The sequence below is a fragment of the Enhydra lutris genome, unplaced genomic scaffold (genome assembly GCF_002288905.1).
Source record: "Enhydra lutris kenyoni isolate GAN:26980312 unplaced genomic scaffold, ASM228890v2 scaffoldscaffold31, whole genome shotgun sequence".
Taxonomy (NCBI): Eukaryota; Metazoa; Chordata; class Mammalia; order Carnivora; family Mustelidae; genus Enhydra; species Enhydra lutris.
In genome coordinates this window covers 19,855,729-19,874,091 of record NW_019154115.1, presented here as the reverse complement: position 1 = coordinate 19,874,091, position 18,363 = coordinate 19,855,729, and the positions used below count along the sequence as shown (strand labels likewise).

The following is an 18,363-nucleotide window of genomic DNA, read 5'->3' as shown; positions in this document are numbered from 1 at the left end:
TCTCCTCCTCTAGATCTTTTTCTCTTACACCCCCACTCCTTTCTCTTTTCTCTTTTTCTTCTTTTGTCTTTCTCTTGCTTTTAAAAACTGGTGGCTAAATATATGTAGCATAAAATTTCCTATGTTAACCATTTTATATGTACAGTTCAGAGGCAGGCAGTAAGTACGTTCACATTGTTCTGCAGCCATGACTACTGTAGGGTTTTTAAACCAGAAAACTGTTTAAATCAATAAGTTGGTTGACAAAGAAAGATATTAGAGGTATTCTTTTTTCTTCTTCTTTTTTTTTTTTTTTTTTTTTTTTTTTTTACTGGAAGTTCATCCAGTTATTTTAATGAAGGAATAAATGTTTACACAAGATCTTAGAGTGTAGTATACCTAATTCATTCCAAGGCTACCATAACAAACTCCAACCCAAGCCCTTCAAGATAGGGGCCAGTAAAGAAAATTTCTCATTCGTGAACACAGATGCCATGATTTTAATAAAAAGAATAGCATTTAACTACTGTAATACATGGCCTTACACTTTATTATGTTGTAGTGGAATTTCTCCTTTACTGCTGTTTCTCTAAAGAATCAAGCAACAGTTTCCAGTCCTAACACTGTCACCAAGCTCTGTGACCTTGGATCTCATTTTGCCTGGGATTCATTTGTAATCTGGAAAATGGAGTTGAGCTCCATTCATTGCTCCCCGATGTGGCTACCCATTCCAGTCACCTGGAACACCTTTACCTGTGCCTCACCCGGAGTGTTTCTCTCGGAAAGGCGGTGGGGGGGTGCGCAACTGTAGTTTACTGTAAGTGCCTTGGGAATTCAGATCTGCAGCCGTGGCTGAAACTACGGACATAAATGATTGTCATCTAGTTCTAACTTGTAAGAGTCTGTGCCTAATCCATGGGAGTAAATCAGGCATTCCAAAAGTGGCATTAGCCCTGATGGACTTGCTCTCTCCAATTCCTAAATTGTGGGGTGTTTGCAAGTCACCCCTCTGACTTACGAAGCTGGCTAAAGACAGGAGAGTAGTGTAGAGTCACCAAGTGGCAAAGACAAAAATTGTGGGCCATGCCTTTTATCTGTCCTCGGTGCTTTTTTCTAGTAGGAGCTGGTATTATGGTAAAGTCACCAGTGTTTGCATTACATAATCCACCTGCAGATCTGAAAGAAATAATACAGCCTTTTTAAGTAGCTAATTGTCTCGGAGCATAATTGAGACCCTAGGTGTACCTGGGCCATTTGAGTTTTTTTCCTGTCGACCTCAACTCTCTCTCTGGCCCACAATTTAAATCCAGTTTCAAGTGTTCATTCATGCATTAAAAAAAATATATTTATTGAGTACTTATGTGCCAGGCATTGTTCTGCATGCTTGGAATACATCAGTGAAGAAAATGAACAAAAATTTCTGTCCTTGTGGTTTTCATTCTGTTGGGAGGCAGTAGTCAACAGACAACACAATTAATAAATTACACAGTGCGTTAAGAAGATGTTAAGTGATGCAGGAAAAAAAATAATAAAGCAGGGTTGGGATGTCGAGATTGCCAGATAGACTGCAGTATTAAATCGGGTGGTCAGGTTGGTCTCCTTGAGAGCTTGAGATTTGAGGAAGGAGATGAGGTGCTTTGCCATGTGGATGTCTGGGAGAAGAGCAGAGCAGGCATTGTGAATAGCTACAGCAAAGGCCCTAAGGGAAAAGCATGCCTGACGTGTTTGAAGCACATTTAGGAGCGCAGAGTGGCTAAGGGGAGAAGGTCAGAGAAAGCAGAGGACCGGATTATTTAAGGCTTTGTAGGGCATCAGAGTAACTTTCACATTTACTTAAAGTCAGCTGGGAGCTGTTGCGGGTCATTGAATAGAAGAGTGACGTGATCTGACTTTAGGTCTAAAAGGACCCCTCTGGCTGCTGGGTGGAGAATAGGTGATGGAGGTAGGAGGAGCCAAGAAGATCTCTTAGGAGGCCATTGCGGCAATCCAGGAGAGAGACAGTGGTGACCCAGATGAGAGTTGTAGCAATGGAAGATGTAAGTACAGGTCAAATTCTGGATATATTTTGAGGTGGAGCTTGCATGATTTCTTGATGGTTTGGGTGTGAGATATGAGAGAAAGAGAGCGGTCAAGGTCTCCAGGATCTGGACCTGAGCAGTTTGAAGGATAGGTTGCCATCAATCACAGTGAAGAAACTGCAGATGAAACAGACTTTGAGAGGCAAGGTAACACACGAGTAATTAAGCTTTGGACCTGTTAAGTTTGAGATGGCTACTAGACTTCCAAGGAGAGATGGCAGGTAGCCAGTTGGATAGACATGTGGAGTTTCAGAAGAGAGGCAAATGCGTGGCATTTAAAACCATGAGCCTGGTTGAGATCACCAAGGGAGTAAGTGTAGTAGATAAAGTGGACCAAGGACTCAGCCCAGGTACATTCCACCATCAGGAGAAGAGAAAGAACCATCAAAGGAGACTGACAAAGAATGACCAGCAGGGTAGGAAAACCAAGACAGTAGAATCCTAGGATCAAGCTGAGTGTTCTTCAGATGGCGGGAACAGTCAGCTATGCCAGATGCTGCTGGTAGGTCAAGTAGGATGAGAACTGAAAACTGACCTCTGGATTTAGCAATGTGGGCTGTCACTAGTGACACCAATAGCTATAACCTCTCCATAATCGCAATTTCATGCATCCCACTCTCTGAACACAACCGAATTTTCCAGCATACTTCCTTCCTACAGTGCCTCAGTCCAACTATTCTTCAACTCCACTGCGACTTCAAAACTATCACTTTTGCACTGACCCTCTCCCCACTGATTTTCTCTTTCCTACCGTGTTGTAGCTATTGGTAATGATAAAGTCTTAGGGCATGACTGGGAATACATGGCCAAAGTGGGGGAGAGGACAACATCGGTAAAAGACATTTAGTGAACGGAGAGTTAAATTGTTGGAAGGGTCATCTCTGTGGTTATTGAACTTGCTAGGAATTCTTCAGTATTGGAGAAAATGACAGTGAACCAGTAATTAAAATTATGAAGAAATGAGGGGAAAATGGAGGGAAGGGGGTCTTGTTGGATGATGGTAGTGAAGTTCTTGGACACCTGCCATAGTCTTTGTGAAACTATCAGGGGGCTTTTATATTTGGGGGGATTTTAGGAGTAATTCATCGTTTCTCAGCTGAGACCCACTGAGGGTAGGGGAGTGCATTTCAAATGCTACACCCTCCCTTGCAAGGTACTTGCCTGGCTCCCAGTGACAGTTACTTTAGTAAGCCTGTATTCCCTGTTGGCGGATAGGATGACGAATCTCTCAACTACATTGGGTTAAAAACTGTTAGACACTTTTGAGTTAGTCTCTTCTCTTCAGTTTAGGAATGGCTATGATAGCGTCCTTGCCAGATGACCATCCATCCTTTTTAGTTAAATGCTTCAAATAATAGGTACTTCAGTACTTTGTAAAATAGTCTTAGATGCAGTTCATTGCATAGAGAAATCAAAGAACTGTTTTTATAATTACTAGCAGATACAGAATCTTTTTATGCTAGTAGTGTTGGGGGGAGGACACTTGCTTTACTTTGTCATAGAGCTGAGAATAAATGGTGACAGTTTTCTCTCTGGATGATGATGTATTTTCCCTGCCTCTCACTGTTACTAGCTTTCCTTTTGATCCCTTGTCTTCCTAGTCTTCCTAGGAGGTGAAGAAAATTCCAGCGGAATTGGGAAAAAATTTAGCTCCAGGCTACTGAAGTAATCAAGGGAATGGGAAGAATGGAGATTGTCTAAAGTAGTAAGTTTGGAAAAACCAAAGCTAAGAAGGGATTTAACTGGAATCTGTAGTATAGGATATGTATAGGGTAGATACAGATTGGATTTCCCAAAGCCCAGACCATTATAACTTTGATTTCAAATAAAATGAAAGCATTATTGAACATGGAAGGAGGTAGTTTATGGAGCGCATTACATTAAGCGGCGATCCAAGCAGAAAATGGGTATGTTCCAAAAGGGGCTGCAATGAGTTCTCATGAATGGCTGTTGTACCTCATTCAAGCGGGGAAGGTACTTTGCCTGAACTTTTAAGGCTTTTATCTTGGAGAGTAATCATGTTTTTCTTCCCACTGTTTTTCTATGCGGTATATTTTTCTATCGAGTCTTATACTGGCTGGACTGACTCATGTTCTTGAATTTGGTAGAATTTAATAAAGGGCATTGTTTTATTTAGTTTGATAGTGTACATGGCTTAGCCAAGTAAAGGCACTTATGATGTAGAATCTCCATGCATGCTTCTGGTGGGATATCTTCCTTTTACAGATGGGGAAGGGGTGGCCTCAGGGAAGGTCGGTGACTTGGCCATACTCACACAGTGCGTCAGTAGCTAAGGTAGGACCAGACGGCAGATCCTCTGACCAGGATTGTTGTGTGCTCTTCCATTATAGTGTGTCGATTTACATTATTGGCTGGTTAGAGAAATGAACGCAGAGTGGTTAGGTAATTTATCCAGGCTGCACATGGGAAATTATTGGTAGAGTCATATGAGTTCATTCCCTACAGAGCCTCCTCAGCTTAGGTGTTCTGGCATGAGTAGGATTTTAATAAGACAGACTGGAAGTAGTGATCATATCTGAGATTTGGACTTTTTTGCTTATTGCATTTAAAATAAACCCTTTCAAAAAATCCTTTTAATTTAATTTTAGAGTTTTTATTTATTTTAAATTTTATATGCTTTTATTGAAATATATTTGACACACAATGTTGTTAGTTTTAGGTGTACAACACAGTGATTCAACAAGTCCATACTTTATGCTGTGCTCACCACAGGTGTGGTCCTGTCACCATGTCGCTATTATAGTACCACTGATTGTATTCTCTATGCTGTGCTGAAACTCCCCAAGATTATTCATTCTGTAACTAGAAGCCTGTACCTTCCACTTCTCTTCACCCATTTTCCCCACCCCTTACACCCCCACAACCATCAGTTTGTTCTCTACCTATGAGTCTGTTTTCGCTTTTTGTTTGGTTTGTTTTGTTTTTTAGATTCCACATATAAGTGAAATCATATGGTATTTGTCTTTTTCTTTCTGACTTGTTTCACTGAGCATAATACCTTCTAGGTCCATTCGTGTCGTCACAAATGATAAAATCGTATTCCTTTTTATGACCGAGAAGTATTCCATTGTGTGTATACATGCTATGTCTTTATTCATTCATCTGTTGAAGGACACTTGGGTTGCTTCCACATCTTGGCTGTTGTAGGTAATGCTGTAGTAGACATAGAGGTGCATGTACCTTTTCAAATTAGTGCTTTTATATCCTTTGGGTAAGTACCCAGTAATGGAATAACTGGATCATATAATATTTTTATTTTTAATATTTTGAGGAACCTCCATACTGTTTTCCACAGTGACTGCACCAATTTCAAGAAAATAGAAAGTAGATTTCTATTGTTTCTTGAGGTAGGCCCATCACTATAAATTTCTCTAAGGGAAATTTTGCTTGGAGGGATGCTTCCGCTGCATCCCAGAGATTTTGGACCATTGTGTTTCCATTTTCATTTGTCTCCATGCCTTCTTTTCATTTCCTCTGATTTCTTCATTGACCCTTTGGTTGTTCAGTAGCATGTTTTTTAGCCACCATGTTTGTGTTTTTTTCCAGTGTTTTTTTTTTTTTTCTTGTAATTAATTTCCAGTTTCATATCATTGTGGTCAGAAAAGATGCATGATAGGATCTCAATCTTAAGTTTATAGAGACTTGTTTTATGGCCTAACATATGATCTGTCCTAGAGAATGTTTCATGCATACTTGAAAAGAATATGTATTCTGTCATTTTTGGATGCTTTGTACATTATCTGTTAAATCCATCTAGTCTAATGCATCTTTCAGAGACACCATTTCTTTATTGATTTTCTGTCTCAATAATCTACCCATTGATGTAACTGGGGTGCCAAAGTCCCCCCTATTATTGTAGTATTGTTCGTTTCTCCCTTTATGTCTGTTAATATTTGCTCTGTGTATTTAAGTGCCCCGATGTTGATGCATAGATATTTACAATTGTCATATTCTCTCGTTGGATTTAAAATAAATCCCTTTTAAAAGGCTGTCTGAAATGATGTTGACACTACCTCTATTCCATTGTCCTGCACTTAATCCAAACCATAGATGAAGCTCGTTAATTAATGTAATAAATACTTACACATTACTTGTGAGTGAAAGAAAGTTTATTTTAAATTATTTAGTGTCTCAAGAGAGTATTCTCTTCAATTTGTGTTAAAACTCTTATATAGGGGTGCCAGGGTGGCTCAATGGGTTAAAACCTCTGCCTTCGCCTCAGGTCATGATCTCAGGGTCCTGGGATCAAGCCCCACGTCGTTTTTGTTACTTAATTTCATATTGTAAAACAGGTTTATACAATATTATTATTATTATATATTATATATATTATATATATAACATATATTATTATACTACTAAAATTGTAGGCAAATTATTATCCTAGAAAGAGATTTGAAAATTTTCCTAATTTGAAAATCTTCCTAATACAAGATGTAACTTTTGGGTTATCTTATAGTAACCTAGTTTTATATTCTTGGTTCTACCAGTGTCTTATTTCATAAACTAAGGTATGCATTCTTAATTGGGCATTGTTGTTGCCCACAAAGGGGTGAAAATTGATTCCTGGGGAGGGGAGGCAAAAGAATTACTCATTTTATGTATAAAGCACAGATACATATATATCTCTATAAGCATATATACAGTCAGTATATTTGTGTAATTAATATTTCAGTGGGGAAGGTGTGTCATAATTAGGGAAAAAAATGTCTAAAAAGGCCTTGAGTAGAGTGCATCTTTGTCCTAGTTCTCGGCACAGAACTCCTAAGGTAATATAATCAATTAATATTTGGTTTTTGTCCTGGCTCCTAAAACAGCTCCAGAGATATAAAGATGAAAGGAGCATCTTTTGGTATTCATAACAAGCCCCTTTCAACCACACCTGAGTTTATGTTAATGAAGTGAACTTTGGAAAGCCCCTGAAGATGAGGGCTGGTTTTAAGGGAACCAGCCTTGTGATGAGAGGGTTAGACCTTTAACCTCGCCCCCTGACTCCTGGGACTGGAGGTTGAATTAGGTACCAAGAGCCTGTGATTTAATCAGCTATGCCTGTGTAATGGAACCTCCCTAAAAACTCTGAGCAACCTTCCAGGTTGGTGAATACCCCGAGGCTCTGGGAAGATAACACACTATGATGCATTACCCCACACCTCTCTTTCATCCAGCTGTTCCTGAGTTACGTTTTTGTATTGAAAATTGGTAATTTAGTAAGTAAACTGTGTTCTGGAATCCTGTGAGCCATTCTAGCAAATTACTGAACTTGAGGAAGGGGTTGTGGAAATTCCCAGTTTGTAGCCAGTTGGAGTAAAGTTGTCAACCGGAGACTTGCAGTTGGTGTCTGAAGTTGGCTGGGAAGGAGGGCAGCCTTGTGGCATTGAGCCCTTAACCTGAGGGGTCTGTGCTAACTCTAGGCAGTTAGTGTCAGAATTATAAATTGTAGGACACCCATCCAGTTGGCATCCTGTGAGAACTGGAGAGTTGTGTGGTTTGGAAAAACCCACACGTCTGGTGTCAGAAGTGTTGGTTATGAGTAAAGAAGGAAACAGAAGTTTTTCCCTTAGGGGCCATGATGAAAATGTTTGAGAAACAGTGAGGTGAAGGATATATTATAAGCTCTTCCTTAGAGGAAATCCCCAGATACCACTGTATTCATTGTAAAGGTCAAACTTCTAGGGAGGTTAGGGTTTCCAATATTTGCATTAAAGGTGTGACTTCCAGTGGTCCAGGAAATGAAGTGGTTAGGACTGCCTTTATAATTGGGCCGTGTTTTTTTTAGATTTCTCTATCAACTTGATCACTGCCTAACCTTTCCTGTAATGTCTTGCCTCACATTTCCTCGACCTGAAAGGCTGGCTCTGGCTCAGGAAAAGGGATGTGGATAAAATCTCAGCTGCCTACTTGAGTTACCCTCAGCCCCTGTCAGAGGGGGCTCATGGCTGTAGGGGGGCCTACCATATGGGTCATCTTTGTTTATAATTTGATAATATCTCTTTATGAGCATCAGGAACGGAGAACCTGAGGGTCAGTACTTTACACCAGCTATGACAGATTTTAAAAGTTGACCCCTCCTCACCTGGTGGTTCAGTCCATTAAGCATCTGACTTGGGATCGAGCCCCACGTTGGGCTCCATGCTCAGCATGGAGTCTGCTTGAAATTCTCTCTCTTTCTCTCTCTCTCTCTCTCTCCCTCTGCTCTTCCTGTCTCTCTTTCTCTCAAGTAAAATAAATAAAATCTTCCAAAAAAAAAAAAAATGTTGACCCCTCCTACCCTTTTTCTGGTCTCCAATGAGAGTGCTTTCTCTTTCCATTTGTCTGGTACATCAGAAGGCCTCATTGCACCATACTTTGTTATCACTGGAAGGGCTGGGTATCATACTCAGTGCTGTGCCTGGAACTTGGGAGGCACTTGTTAAATAAGACTTGGTTTTAAGGGCAGGGAAAAGAAGCTAGGTAGTAGAAGACTGATGAGTTGTTTGTTTTTCAGATGAAGTTGTCACTTACTGTTTCACATAAGAAGGTAGCATTATACACAGTGTCCTTGTTTCAGGTTTCAGTTAGTGTTACCCTGTAGTGTTACCCCGAGGTCCCCATCCCTGGCTTTGTCGTCTGAGCACTGGTGAGGGCCATGGGGCGGGGGAGTAGTCTGTACTTGTGGCTCTTGGGTGTTCAGTGGCCTTTTTATAACAAATACCACCATTGAGTGAAGGGCAAGGAAGGGAGATTTTATCTTATGCTGTTATTAATCAGTGAAGGAGGGATTACACTGTACAAATACTACAGTTGTGACTTTGATCCCCCCAGGGGTAAACAATAATTGTAGAGATTGAATTTCAAAAGCCCTGAGAATTTATTTTTAGTGTGTCTATTATAGTTTAATCTCTAGTGATGCAGGTGGGTAAGGATTAAGTGGAGTTTAATCATGGAAACAATGATTTTTTTCATTTAATGGTTTTCGATGTTCCCGTTATAAATGTAAAGAATTATTCATCTATTAATGCAGGTCCTCCTGAATTTACTGGTAACAAGATACCAAAGTAGAAGTCCCAGATTCCAGTTTAAGGACGAATTGGGACTGATGTACAGAGTGGTGGCGAGAAATAAGTACCAAAACACAAGGTTTATGTGGCTGCCCGATACCTGGTCTACTCTCCTGAGAAAGTAGATGGCTAATGCCTTTTGTATAAATTTTTTTTTAAAGATTTTATTTATTATTTATTTGACAGAGATCACAAGTAGACAGAGAGGCAGGCAGAGAGAGAGAGAGAGAGAGAGAGAGAGAAGCAGGCTCCCTGTCTAGCAGAGAGCCCGATGCGGGACTCGATCCCAGGACCCTGAGATTATGACCTGAGCCTAAGGCAGCGGCTTAACCCACTGAGCCACCCAGGCGCCCCTGTATAATTTTTTTTTTAAAGAGAGGGCAAAAATGATTAAATATTTAGTCATTAAATTTAATGTTACAGAAAATAAAACAACATCAAACTAAGAGGAAGAATGGTTAATGAAGAGGGTTTTAGTGGGGTTTGTCTCTGCCTTGGTCATCTTGAGAAAATGGTGTCATGGCTCTGGATTCCAGTTTCCTCATCTCTGGTTAGGGTAGAATTCTACCAACATCACATTCTGTGGAACTGCACTCCTTGAGTCAGACTGAGTTGCTCCTCTTGTTTATTCCATGCCTAACATTGTAGAACTTCTGAAGAAATGATTTGAACAATCTCCTACGCTTGTCTGTCAGTGTTGTGGTCAAAAATAAAATAAATAGATTTCTGTTCGTGTGTGTGGGGGTGTGTGTGTTGAAGGCATGATTTGATGGAAGAGATTGTGTTGTAAAGAGAACAAGGGGAAGAAGAAATTGTGAACAATTAGAGAAGATGGAAGGGAATAAATGAGTCCAGTGATTAGACTTTGTTTTTTAAAATATCACCCCCCAAATTGTCCATAAGCAAATAAAAAGTGGGAGATCTGTTCAGGTTTCCCCCCCTGGAGGCGGGGCTTCCTTGTGCAGCCACCTTGCAAAACATATTTGGTAGTTTTCCTTTGGAATTCTTTTTAGAGCTGTTTACAAACCACATAAGAAAAGTCATCTTTATGGTAACATATTGTTTCCTTACTCTTATTATTCCTCACACTTAGTTCTGAATGAAAAAAAAAATTGTCAAAATCAAAAAGACTTGATTCTAAACTTTCCTTTGAGGATTTTTTAAGAGTGTGCTTCTGACTCTGGAGATAGGACTACAATGGAGCCATTAATGAAATTAGTATAATGCTTTCCTTTAGAACTTTGGGAAAGACAGAACTCATTCTGCTGTTCAGTTCAGTTTATTAAGAATTTGTGTGTATACAAATTTAAAAAAAATCAAAAGACATTTGTGTGTATGCATGCAAAGAAAAAAAGATCAGGAGGACATATGTCAAAGGATCGATTGGCATGTTTCATGATTTCGTTTTCTTCTTTATACTTTTCTCTATTTTCCAAAATTTCCACAATGAACTTTTTTTTACAATCAGGAAAAAGGGGAAAAGCATAGTCTGGTGACTTTGTGGACATGCTCATTCTGTCTTCAAGCATGGTCAGAAACCGTTCTTAACTTTGAGCAGGTGTCATGGGGGAGCACAGATTCACTTTTGTGGACTCAAAGCCAGGGTTACCGCCAGCTACAGGACATCAAAGTTTTGTCTTTTGAAGCACTGATTTCTTAAAAGAGAATAATTCTTTTTGATTTCAGAAAGGTTCCTTTCAGTATGACAAGCAGAAGTGGAGTATGTTAAAAATGTGTAGGCTTGTTTCCCAAATACTAGTGAAATCATTTCTGAGGCAGTACGGCTTAAAATAAGTTTTTATGCAAACTGTATGGTGTGATTTAAAAATACCATTCAAAAAATAGGCACGGCTTCTCTGAGTAAGTTGAACTGTCTTCGTTGTGGTATAAGTTTGGTCATGAGTATCACATTGTAGAAAATTTTTTTTTTGTGGGGAGAGAAGAGGGATGTAAAGAAAACTTAAAATATGGGGAACACTTGAACTTCTTAAGATGATGCCAAATAATTGCTGCTTTAAAGAAATAAAAGCTGAATATGAAGACAAAAAATATTTAATGGGTCATCTAAGACATGGTGGGGGTGTGGCCCTGGAGGTTCTTACTACTGTAGCCGTGTGTATACATTTGAAGTAAACAGTTCTCTATTCAGCTAATGCTTGCAGCCTCTGTCTGAGTCATTTCAAGCTGTCAGCAGATTTTGCAGCATCTTTCGTATATTTAGCACTATGCTAAAATTTCCCTTTTGGCCCAGGTTTTCAGTTCTCCAAGCGTCTCATGCAATGTTCACACAATTGCTGTGTGAAGTGCATTTTATGTCTTGTATAGTAATACTGTGCTTTTAGATTTATAAGAAGATATCCAAACAGTGTCATATATATGAAATTTTCTGGAAATTTCTTATTTAAAAATAAGTATATAAACAGGAGCTCCTCCTCAAGGGACTTCACATCTTTATTCTAGTGCTATAGCTTTGTTTCTGATGCTTCTGGAAGAATTCTGTGCTACTGACTGGCACCATTAGATTTTTTTTCATGATACCATACTTTTTAATGTCTAGTATTCTGCAGGTGCCAGTTTAGTAGTCTGAAACTGAATCAGATGTTTTTAAGACCAGAGTTTAATACACTTAGCTGTGCCTTCCAGAATAACTTATTTTATACCACTTAACTTTCCTATTCTGGACCTCTGAACATCGAGAAGAACCAGTTCAATAGGTAGATTAATTTATTTCTTCCTAGTCTAGTATTTTCTGGCATCAATAAAACCAGAGTTGCTAAAGCCAATTTCAACAGCTACCTGCTAAAGGAATAAATTCTTCTTAATAGGGATGACATTTCCATGCCCTGGGTCCTGGGGAGAAAAGTCTGGCAAACAAGAAAAGCTTTATGTCGTCCTTTCCTATGAGAATAGTTTTACAGTGGGTGCTCATAGGCAGAACTTTGCTAAATACGTTTTAAACTAGGCAAGATTGAAAGTTTCTTTAAAACCATAGGTGTATAAAATATCACCCAAGTTTTTTGGAGCCACATGAATGTGCAAGCAATCTGCTTTGGGTGAGCAAAAATGAATTGTTTTTCTAATCATGAAAATTGACATGTTTCTAACCTCCTTAAAATATAAGCAGTAGAACATAGTGGACTGTCAGTTTGACTATGTTTCTCCATTGTTTATAAGAAAATTCTGAGCAAGAGTGCTTCCAGCTTATTATAATTAGCTTGAAACCTGATTATAAACTTGTAGTCATCAGTGAACCTTAAAAGGACTAGGAAATTTAAGGTTCTTGGTTTTTTTATTTAGTAAATAAACTTTTAAAAAGTCTAGCTGATTCGAAGTTACTGTTAGCAGGGTGAAAGAGTGTCTTTTCATAAAATCACAGACTTCTAGAGCAGAAGGGACTGAAACAACCATGAATACCCTCTTATTTTATAGAGCAGAAAATTTGAGATGCAGAAAGATTGATGAATTTGCCCACTTTGTCACACTGGTAGGCAGAGCCAGGAGTGAAATCCAGGCCTTCTGACCTGTAACCCAGTTCTCTTCCCACTATTCAGACTTTTTCATCATCTTATTCATTATTAGAAGTGCGGCATTCACTTTTTTATTGATTAAATACACATAGTATATAATCATTACATTAAAAAAGGTCCCTTTGAGTAGGTAAACACATGAACGTGGAAGCAGAGTCCACAGGCACACAAAGGTTCGTGGCCTGCCATGCTGAGTCTAGCTCTCCTAACTCCTATCCATATCAGATCTCTCCTTGGAAGCAGCCACTATAAAAAAGAATAGGCCATTTTGATCTAATGACTTGTCTAAACTGACACAATATTACATTATTCTTCCCAAACTGCAACTTGGCCTGCCAAGTTTAGGTAATGCCTGACGGAGGAAAAACATAAGGTGCAGAATTGGAATATGGAGAGATTTATGAATTGCATTTGAAAATTACCCAAAGCCCAACGCTTTTCCAGTAATAGAAGTGAGGGCTCTCTTACAGCAGGACTCTGTGACTCAGATAATGCCCTTCATACAGAGAGCCTCGAGTATAAGAGCTCTCATAATGTGGAAAATCCCTGTCGGAGTATTGAACTGGGTACAACAGCTTTAAAATTAGCACACTGGCCAAAAAAAAGGAATTATGCTGATGTTTAAATAAACATCCTGAGCCTCTGTACAGCCAGCCATCAGTGTGAGACACCATATGGACCTACTTCTCTTGGCCTCTGAGCCTCCGCTGCCTACCTTGATGACACCTTAGGGCTTGGTCCTTGGATGGGTGCACCCAAGCATTTGGTCTGGAACGTTCCTGGCAGAGTGAGCAAGTTGTACGAGGAGGTGAAAGGGGCCCCAGGGGTACCGGGGCACCGTTGACCCTGCTGCTACTGTTGGGAGTGTGGCGTGAGAAAAGCAGAGGTTTGCATGCACAGCTGCCCATGTGCTGAGAGGTCAGGCTGGAGAAGGCTGCCAGCCTCTGCGCAGCAAGACAAATCTTGAAGGAGGACGGAGACCGCAAGTGTTTCTCTTCTTTCACTACGTCTGTGTGACTGTGTGACAAGAGGTTTTACCTGAGAGGGGAGAGGACACCGGAAATTATAGGTGGTTTAAAGAGCTGAGAATGGGTTCAGGGAAGAGAGGGAGAGAGGAAAGACAAGGGGAGGGAAGTTGTCTTTTTGAGAGACGTTCTTTGACTCATATACCATTAGACTGTTGGAGAGTGGGTTTCACATTCTACTCTAAGGCAGTGATTTTTCTTCCCCCCCAAACTTCCCTGATCCTAAGATTCTTTGGGAATACTTGCTTAAAGTTCAACTTCCAGGGCACCTGGCTGGCTCAGTCAGAAGAGCATGCCCCCCAACTAATAACATCTTTAGTGAAGTTAGAAGTGGTTTTTAAAAAATTTTTTATTTAAATTCAATTCAGTTAACATATAGTCTATTACTGGTTTCAGAGGTAGAGTTCAATGATTCATCAGTTGCGTACATCACCTGGTGCTCATTCCATCACATGCCCTCCTTAAGATCCATCACCCAGTTACCCATCCCTCCACCCCCCACCCCAGAACCCTCAGTTTCCTATAGTTAAGAGTCTCTTGTGGTTTGCCTCCCTCTCTGTTTTCATCTTATTTTTCTTTCCCTTTCCTATGTTTATCTGTTTTGTTTCCTAAATTCCACATGAATTTAATCATATGGCATTTGTCGTTCTCTGACTCATTTCGCTTAGCATGATATCCTCCAGTTTTATCCACGTTGTTGCAAATGGCATATTTCATTCTTTTTGATGGCTGAGTAGTATTTCGGGGTGTGTGTGTGTGTGTGTGTGTGTGTGTGTGTGTGTCAGTGAGAGAGAGAGAGAGAGAGAGAGAGATCCATTCATCTGTTGATGGACATCTGGGCTCTCCATATTTTGGTGACTGTGGACGTTGCTGCTATAAATATTGAGGTGCATGTGCCCCTTCAAATCACTATGTTTGGGTCCTTTGGATAAATACCTAGTAGTGCAATTGCTGTGTTGTAGGGTAGCTCTATTTTTTACCTTTTAGGAACCTTCATACTGTTTTCCGGGGTGACTGTACCCATCAACACTGTAAGAGGGTTCTTCCCCTTTCTCCACATCCTCACCAACATCTGTTGTTTCCTAATTTGTTAATTTCAGCCATTCCAACCGGTGTGAGGTGGTATGTTATGGTGGTTTTGATTTGTATTTCCCTGGTGTGGAGTGATGTTGAGCACTTTTTTCATGTGTCTGTTGGCCATTTGCATGTCTTTGGACAAATGTTTGTTCCTGTCCTCTGCCCATTTCTTAATTGGATTATTTGTTTGGGAATTGAGTTTGATTAAGTTCTTAATAGATTTTGAATAGTCCTTTATCTGATAAGACATTTGCAAATATCTTCTCCCATTCTGTCCATTGTCTTTTACTTTTGTTGACTGTTTCCTTTGCTGTGGAAAAGCTTTTTATCCTGATGAAGTCCTAATAGTTGCTAATTTTTGCTTTTGTTTCCCTTGCCTTTGGAGACGTGTCTAGCAACAAGAAGTTGCTGTGGCTGACGTCAAAGAGGCTGCTGCCTGTGTTCTCCTCAAGGATTTTGTTGAATTCTTGACTCACGTTTAGGTCTTTCATCCACTTTGAGTCTATTTTTGTGTGTGGTATAAGGAAATGGTCCAGTTTCATTCTTCTGCATGTGGCTGTCCGATTTTTCCACCACCATTTGTTGAAGAGACTGTCTTTTTTCCATTGGACATTCTTTCCTGATTTGTTGAAGATTAGTTGATCGTAGAGTTGAGGGTCCATTTTTGGGTTCTCTGTTCTGTTCCATTGACCTGTGTCTCTTTTTGTGGCAGTTCCATACTGTCTTGATGATCACAGCTCTGTAATACAGCTTGAAGTCTGGAATTGTGATACCTCCAGCTTTGGTTTTCTTTTTCAGTGTTTCTTTGGCTATTTGGGTCTTTTCTGGTTCCATACAAATTTTAGGATTGTTTGTTCCAGCTCTGTGAAAAATGCTGACAGTATTTTGATGGGGATTGCGTTGAATGTGTAGACTGCTCTAGGTAGCGTAGAAATTTTAACAATATTAGTTCTTCCAACCCACGAGAATGGAGTGTTTTTCCATTTCTTTGTCTTCCTCAATTTCTTTCATAAGCGTTCTATAGTTTTCTGAGTATATCTCCTTTACCTCTTTGGTTAGGTTTATTCCTAGGTATCTTTTGGGTTTTGGTACAATTATAAATGGGATCAATTCCTTGATTTCTCTTTCCTCTGCTTCATTGTTAGTGTATAGAAATGCAACTGACTTCTGTGCATTGATTTTGTATCCTGTGACTTTGCTGAATTCCTGTATCAGTTCTAGCAATTTTTTTGTGGAGTCTTTCAGGTTATCTACGTAGAGTATCATGTCATCTTGGAGAGTGAAAGTTTGACTTCTTTGCCGATTTGGATGCCTTTTATTTCTTTTTGTTCGATGAGCATGCCTCTCTTGATCTTGGGGTTGACTCTCGATCTCAGGTTTGTGAGTGTAGAGATTACTAAAAATAAATCAACTTGAAAACAAAAAAATAAAATGAAAGTTCAGCTTCCTTGGCATCTGCCCCAGAGATTCTGGCTGCATGTTCCTTTTCCCCTGATAATAATGCCTTTGTGTTGATTTTTTAAAAATGTTTCTGGACATTTAAAATATTGTTTAAAACACCAGAATATTGGTTCATAGTGACTGTTGAAACATAAGTGCTGTTAGGGGCGCCTGGGTGGCTCAGCTAGTTAAGCATCTGCCTTTGGCTCAGGTCATGATCCCAGCGTCCTGTGATCGAGCCCCTTGTTGGGCTTCTTGCTCAGTTGTGAGTCTGCTTCTCCCTCTCCCTCTGTCTTCCCCTCCTCTTTGGCTCATGTTCTTGCTGTCTCTCAAATAAGTAAAGTAAAAAAAAAAAAAAAGAAACATGGGTGCTCTTAACCTTTGCAAAAGAACCACCAAGTGTTCTTGTTTGTTGTAATGGCCCTGCTATTATATTAGACCCAGATCCCTGTCTGTGAGTTTTAAGTTATTCAGATTTGAAAGAGTATGGTAATTGTTGGTGACTTTTTTTTTTAAATTTTTTAAAAAGTTTTTATTCACAAAAATTCGTATTTTCATATAATAATTATAAAGAAAATGCAAGCATGAGTAAGACCTATACATTCCTGATGTCGTCCAACAGTAAAGGTTTCTGTAGTTAAAACTTTCATAATGAGGCAATAGCCACTGTTTGTTTCTTCATCACGGTCATTTTAACATTTTAAAATGTAAATAACAAATTTCAGTGATTGTATTGTTTTCTTTTCAGATAGGAACCAAGGCTTTAGCCTTCTTAGTTCATTGGCTGGAGCAAACCATAGCATTGGGTCAGCAGATATGTGTGCCTCAGAGGTAAAGATTCTTCCTGGATCCTTTCAGAGCTTTGGTTTTTTTTCTCATTGTCGTTGTAAGTCTTTATACCATTGTCATTTTTTCCTTTCCATTTAAGAGGCAGCAGACAATAGTAGACCAAGGGTAAAAAGAGAACCTAAAACAGTCCTCTTGTGCCTGGTACCTGTTGAGAGAAGGCTGGTTCAGCATTAAAGCAATAAGCCCTCTCAAGATGTTTACAGTTTGGGCTGTTCCATGGGGTTTTTGTTTTGGTTTGGTTTGGTTTGGTTTGGTTTTGCTAGAGGCTTTAAAAAACGTGCTAGGATTTCCTTGAGACATAAAGTTGCCTCCCGAATCTTTATAAAATAGAATTGATGGTTCTTTGTCAGTATTCCTATGTCCGAAGCCCTGTACCAATCTGAGGCAGGGTCCCTGCCTTCAGTGGGCTTCATTGTCTGACTTCGACCCTGTGTCCTCAAGGATTTGGGTTCGAGCGTACGTTGGTCAGCATGCTGGAACCAAGAGCAGACTGCACAGCAGACTGCTGTATTGTCTCCCCAGGCATCTTTTTCATCAGTCTCGACCACTTTGTGATATGCTTATGTCCATTTTCACATTTTGAATAAAACGTGGCTCTTAAACAAAAGGCGTGTTTTAGTAGCCAACAGCAGAATCATAATGCTTTCTGGTTTTTCCTGAAGGGAAAATACTCCTGAGTTAGTGAATTTTTAGCCTCTTATTTATTTTTTTAATGTGACATTGCTCCTTCTTCCATCTCTCCTTGTCTCTAGCTTCTGTTACTGCTTCTCTAAAGCCAACCAGGGAGGGGAAGTGTGAGTCTTTCTGGCTTAGTTCTGAAATAGCCTCCTATTAAATTAGTGCTCGTGTCTGTTTTCCTCAACAGCAGCCCCATTTGCCAGCAGCAGCGAGGACTGAATCTCCCTTGGATCATCGGAGCGGTGCATCTAACACAACAGACACTCGGGCTGAGAGCATTGCGGGTAAGTTCCTCCTTTGGCTGCCAGGAGACTGCTCTGTGGAACTTGGAAGAGGTATGGGGCATAAATCATCTGGGGGGACATTGACTTGAAACATGAGCAAGGGAAGAAAATCGATAGTGTACCCCAAGTGAATGTGAGCTTCGTGGACGGCTATCAGAAAAGGAGGGAGAATAACCACAGAAGCAGACTGTGGGTACCATTTTCTCTGATTCTTGTAGCAGGATCTTGATTCAGATCATCTTAACAGAGACAGACAGAACCAGGTGGTGAAACAGCTTTATATCTCCATATTCCAGTTTTTTTCATAGTATTTAACAGTTGGCAGAATTGATGGTAACAAGAATAATACAACTTTATAAGCCCTTTCA

The 18,363-nt window shown here is 39.8% G+C and overlaps 1 protein-coding gene across 2 annotated transcripts in view; it reads left to right on the top strand.

The window, feature by feature from the left end:
* Positions 1-18,363, top strand: part of LOC111153360 (alpha and gamma adaptin binding protein) — a 50,041-nt gene that overhangs the window by 24,673 nt on the left and 7,005 nt on the right. For both annotated transcript variants that reach the window (XM_022512351.1, XM_022512350.1), the window contains exons 6-7: positions 16,933-17,015; positions 17,899-17,995. In XM_022512351.1, coding sequence (XP_022368059.1) covers positions 16,933-17,015; positions 17,899-17,995 — 180 coding nt within the window. The remainder of the gene's footprint in view (positions 1-16,932; positions 17,016-17,898; positions 17,996-18,363) is intronic.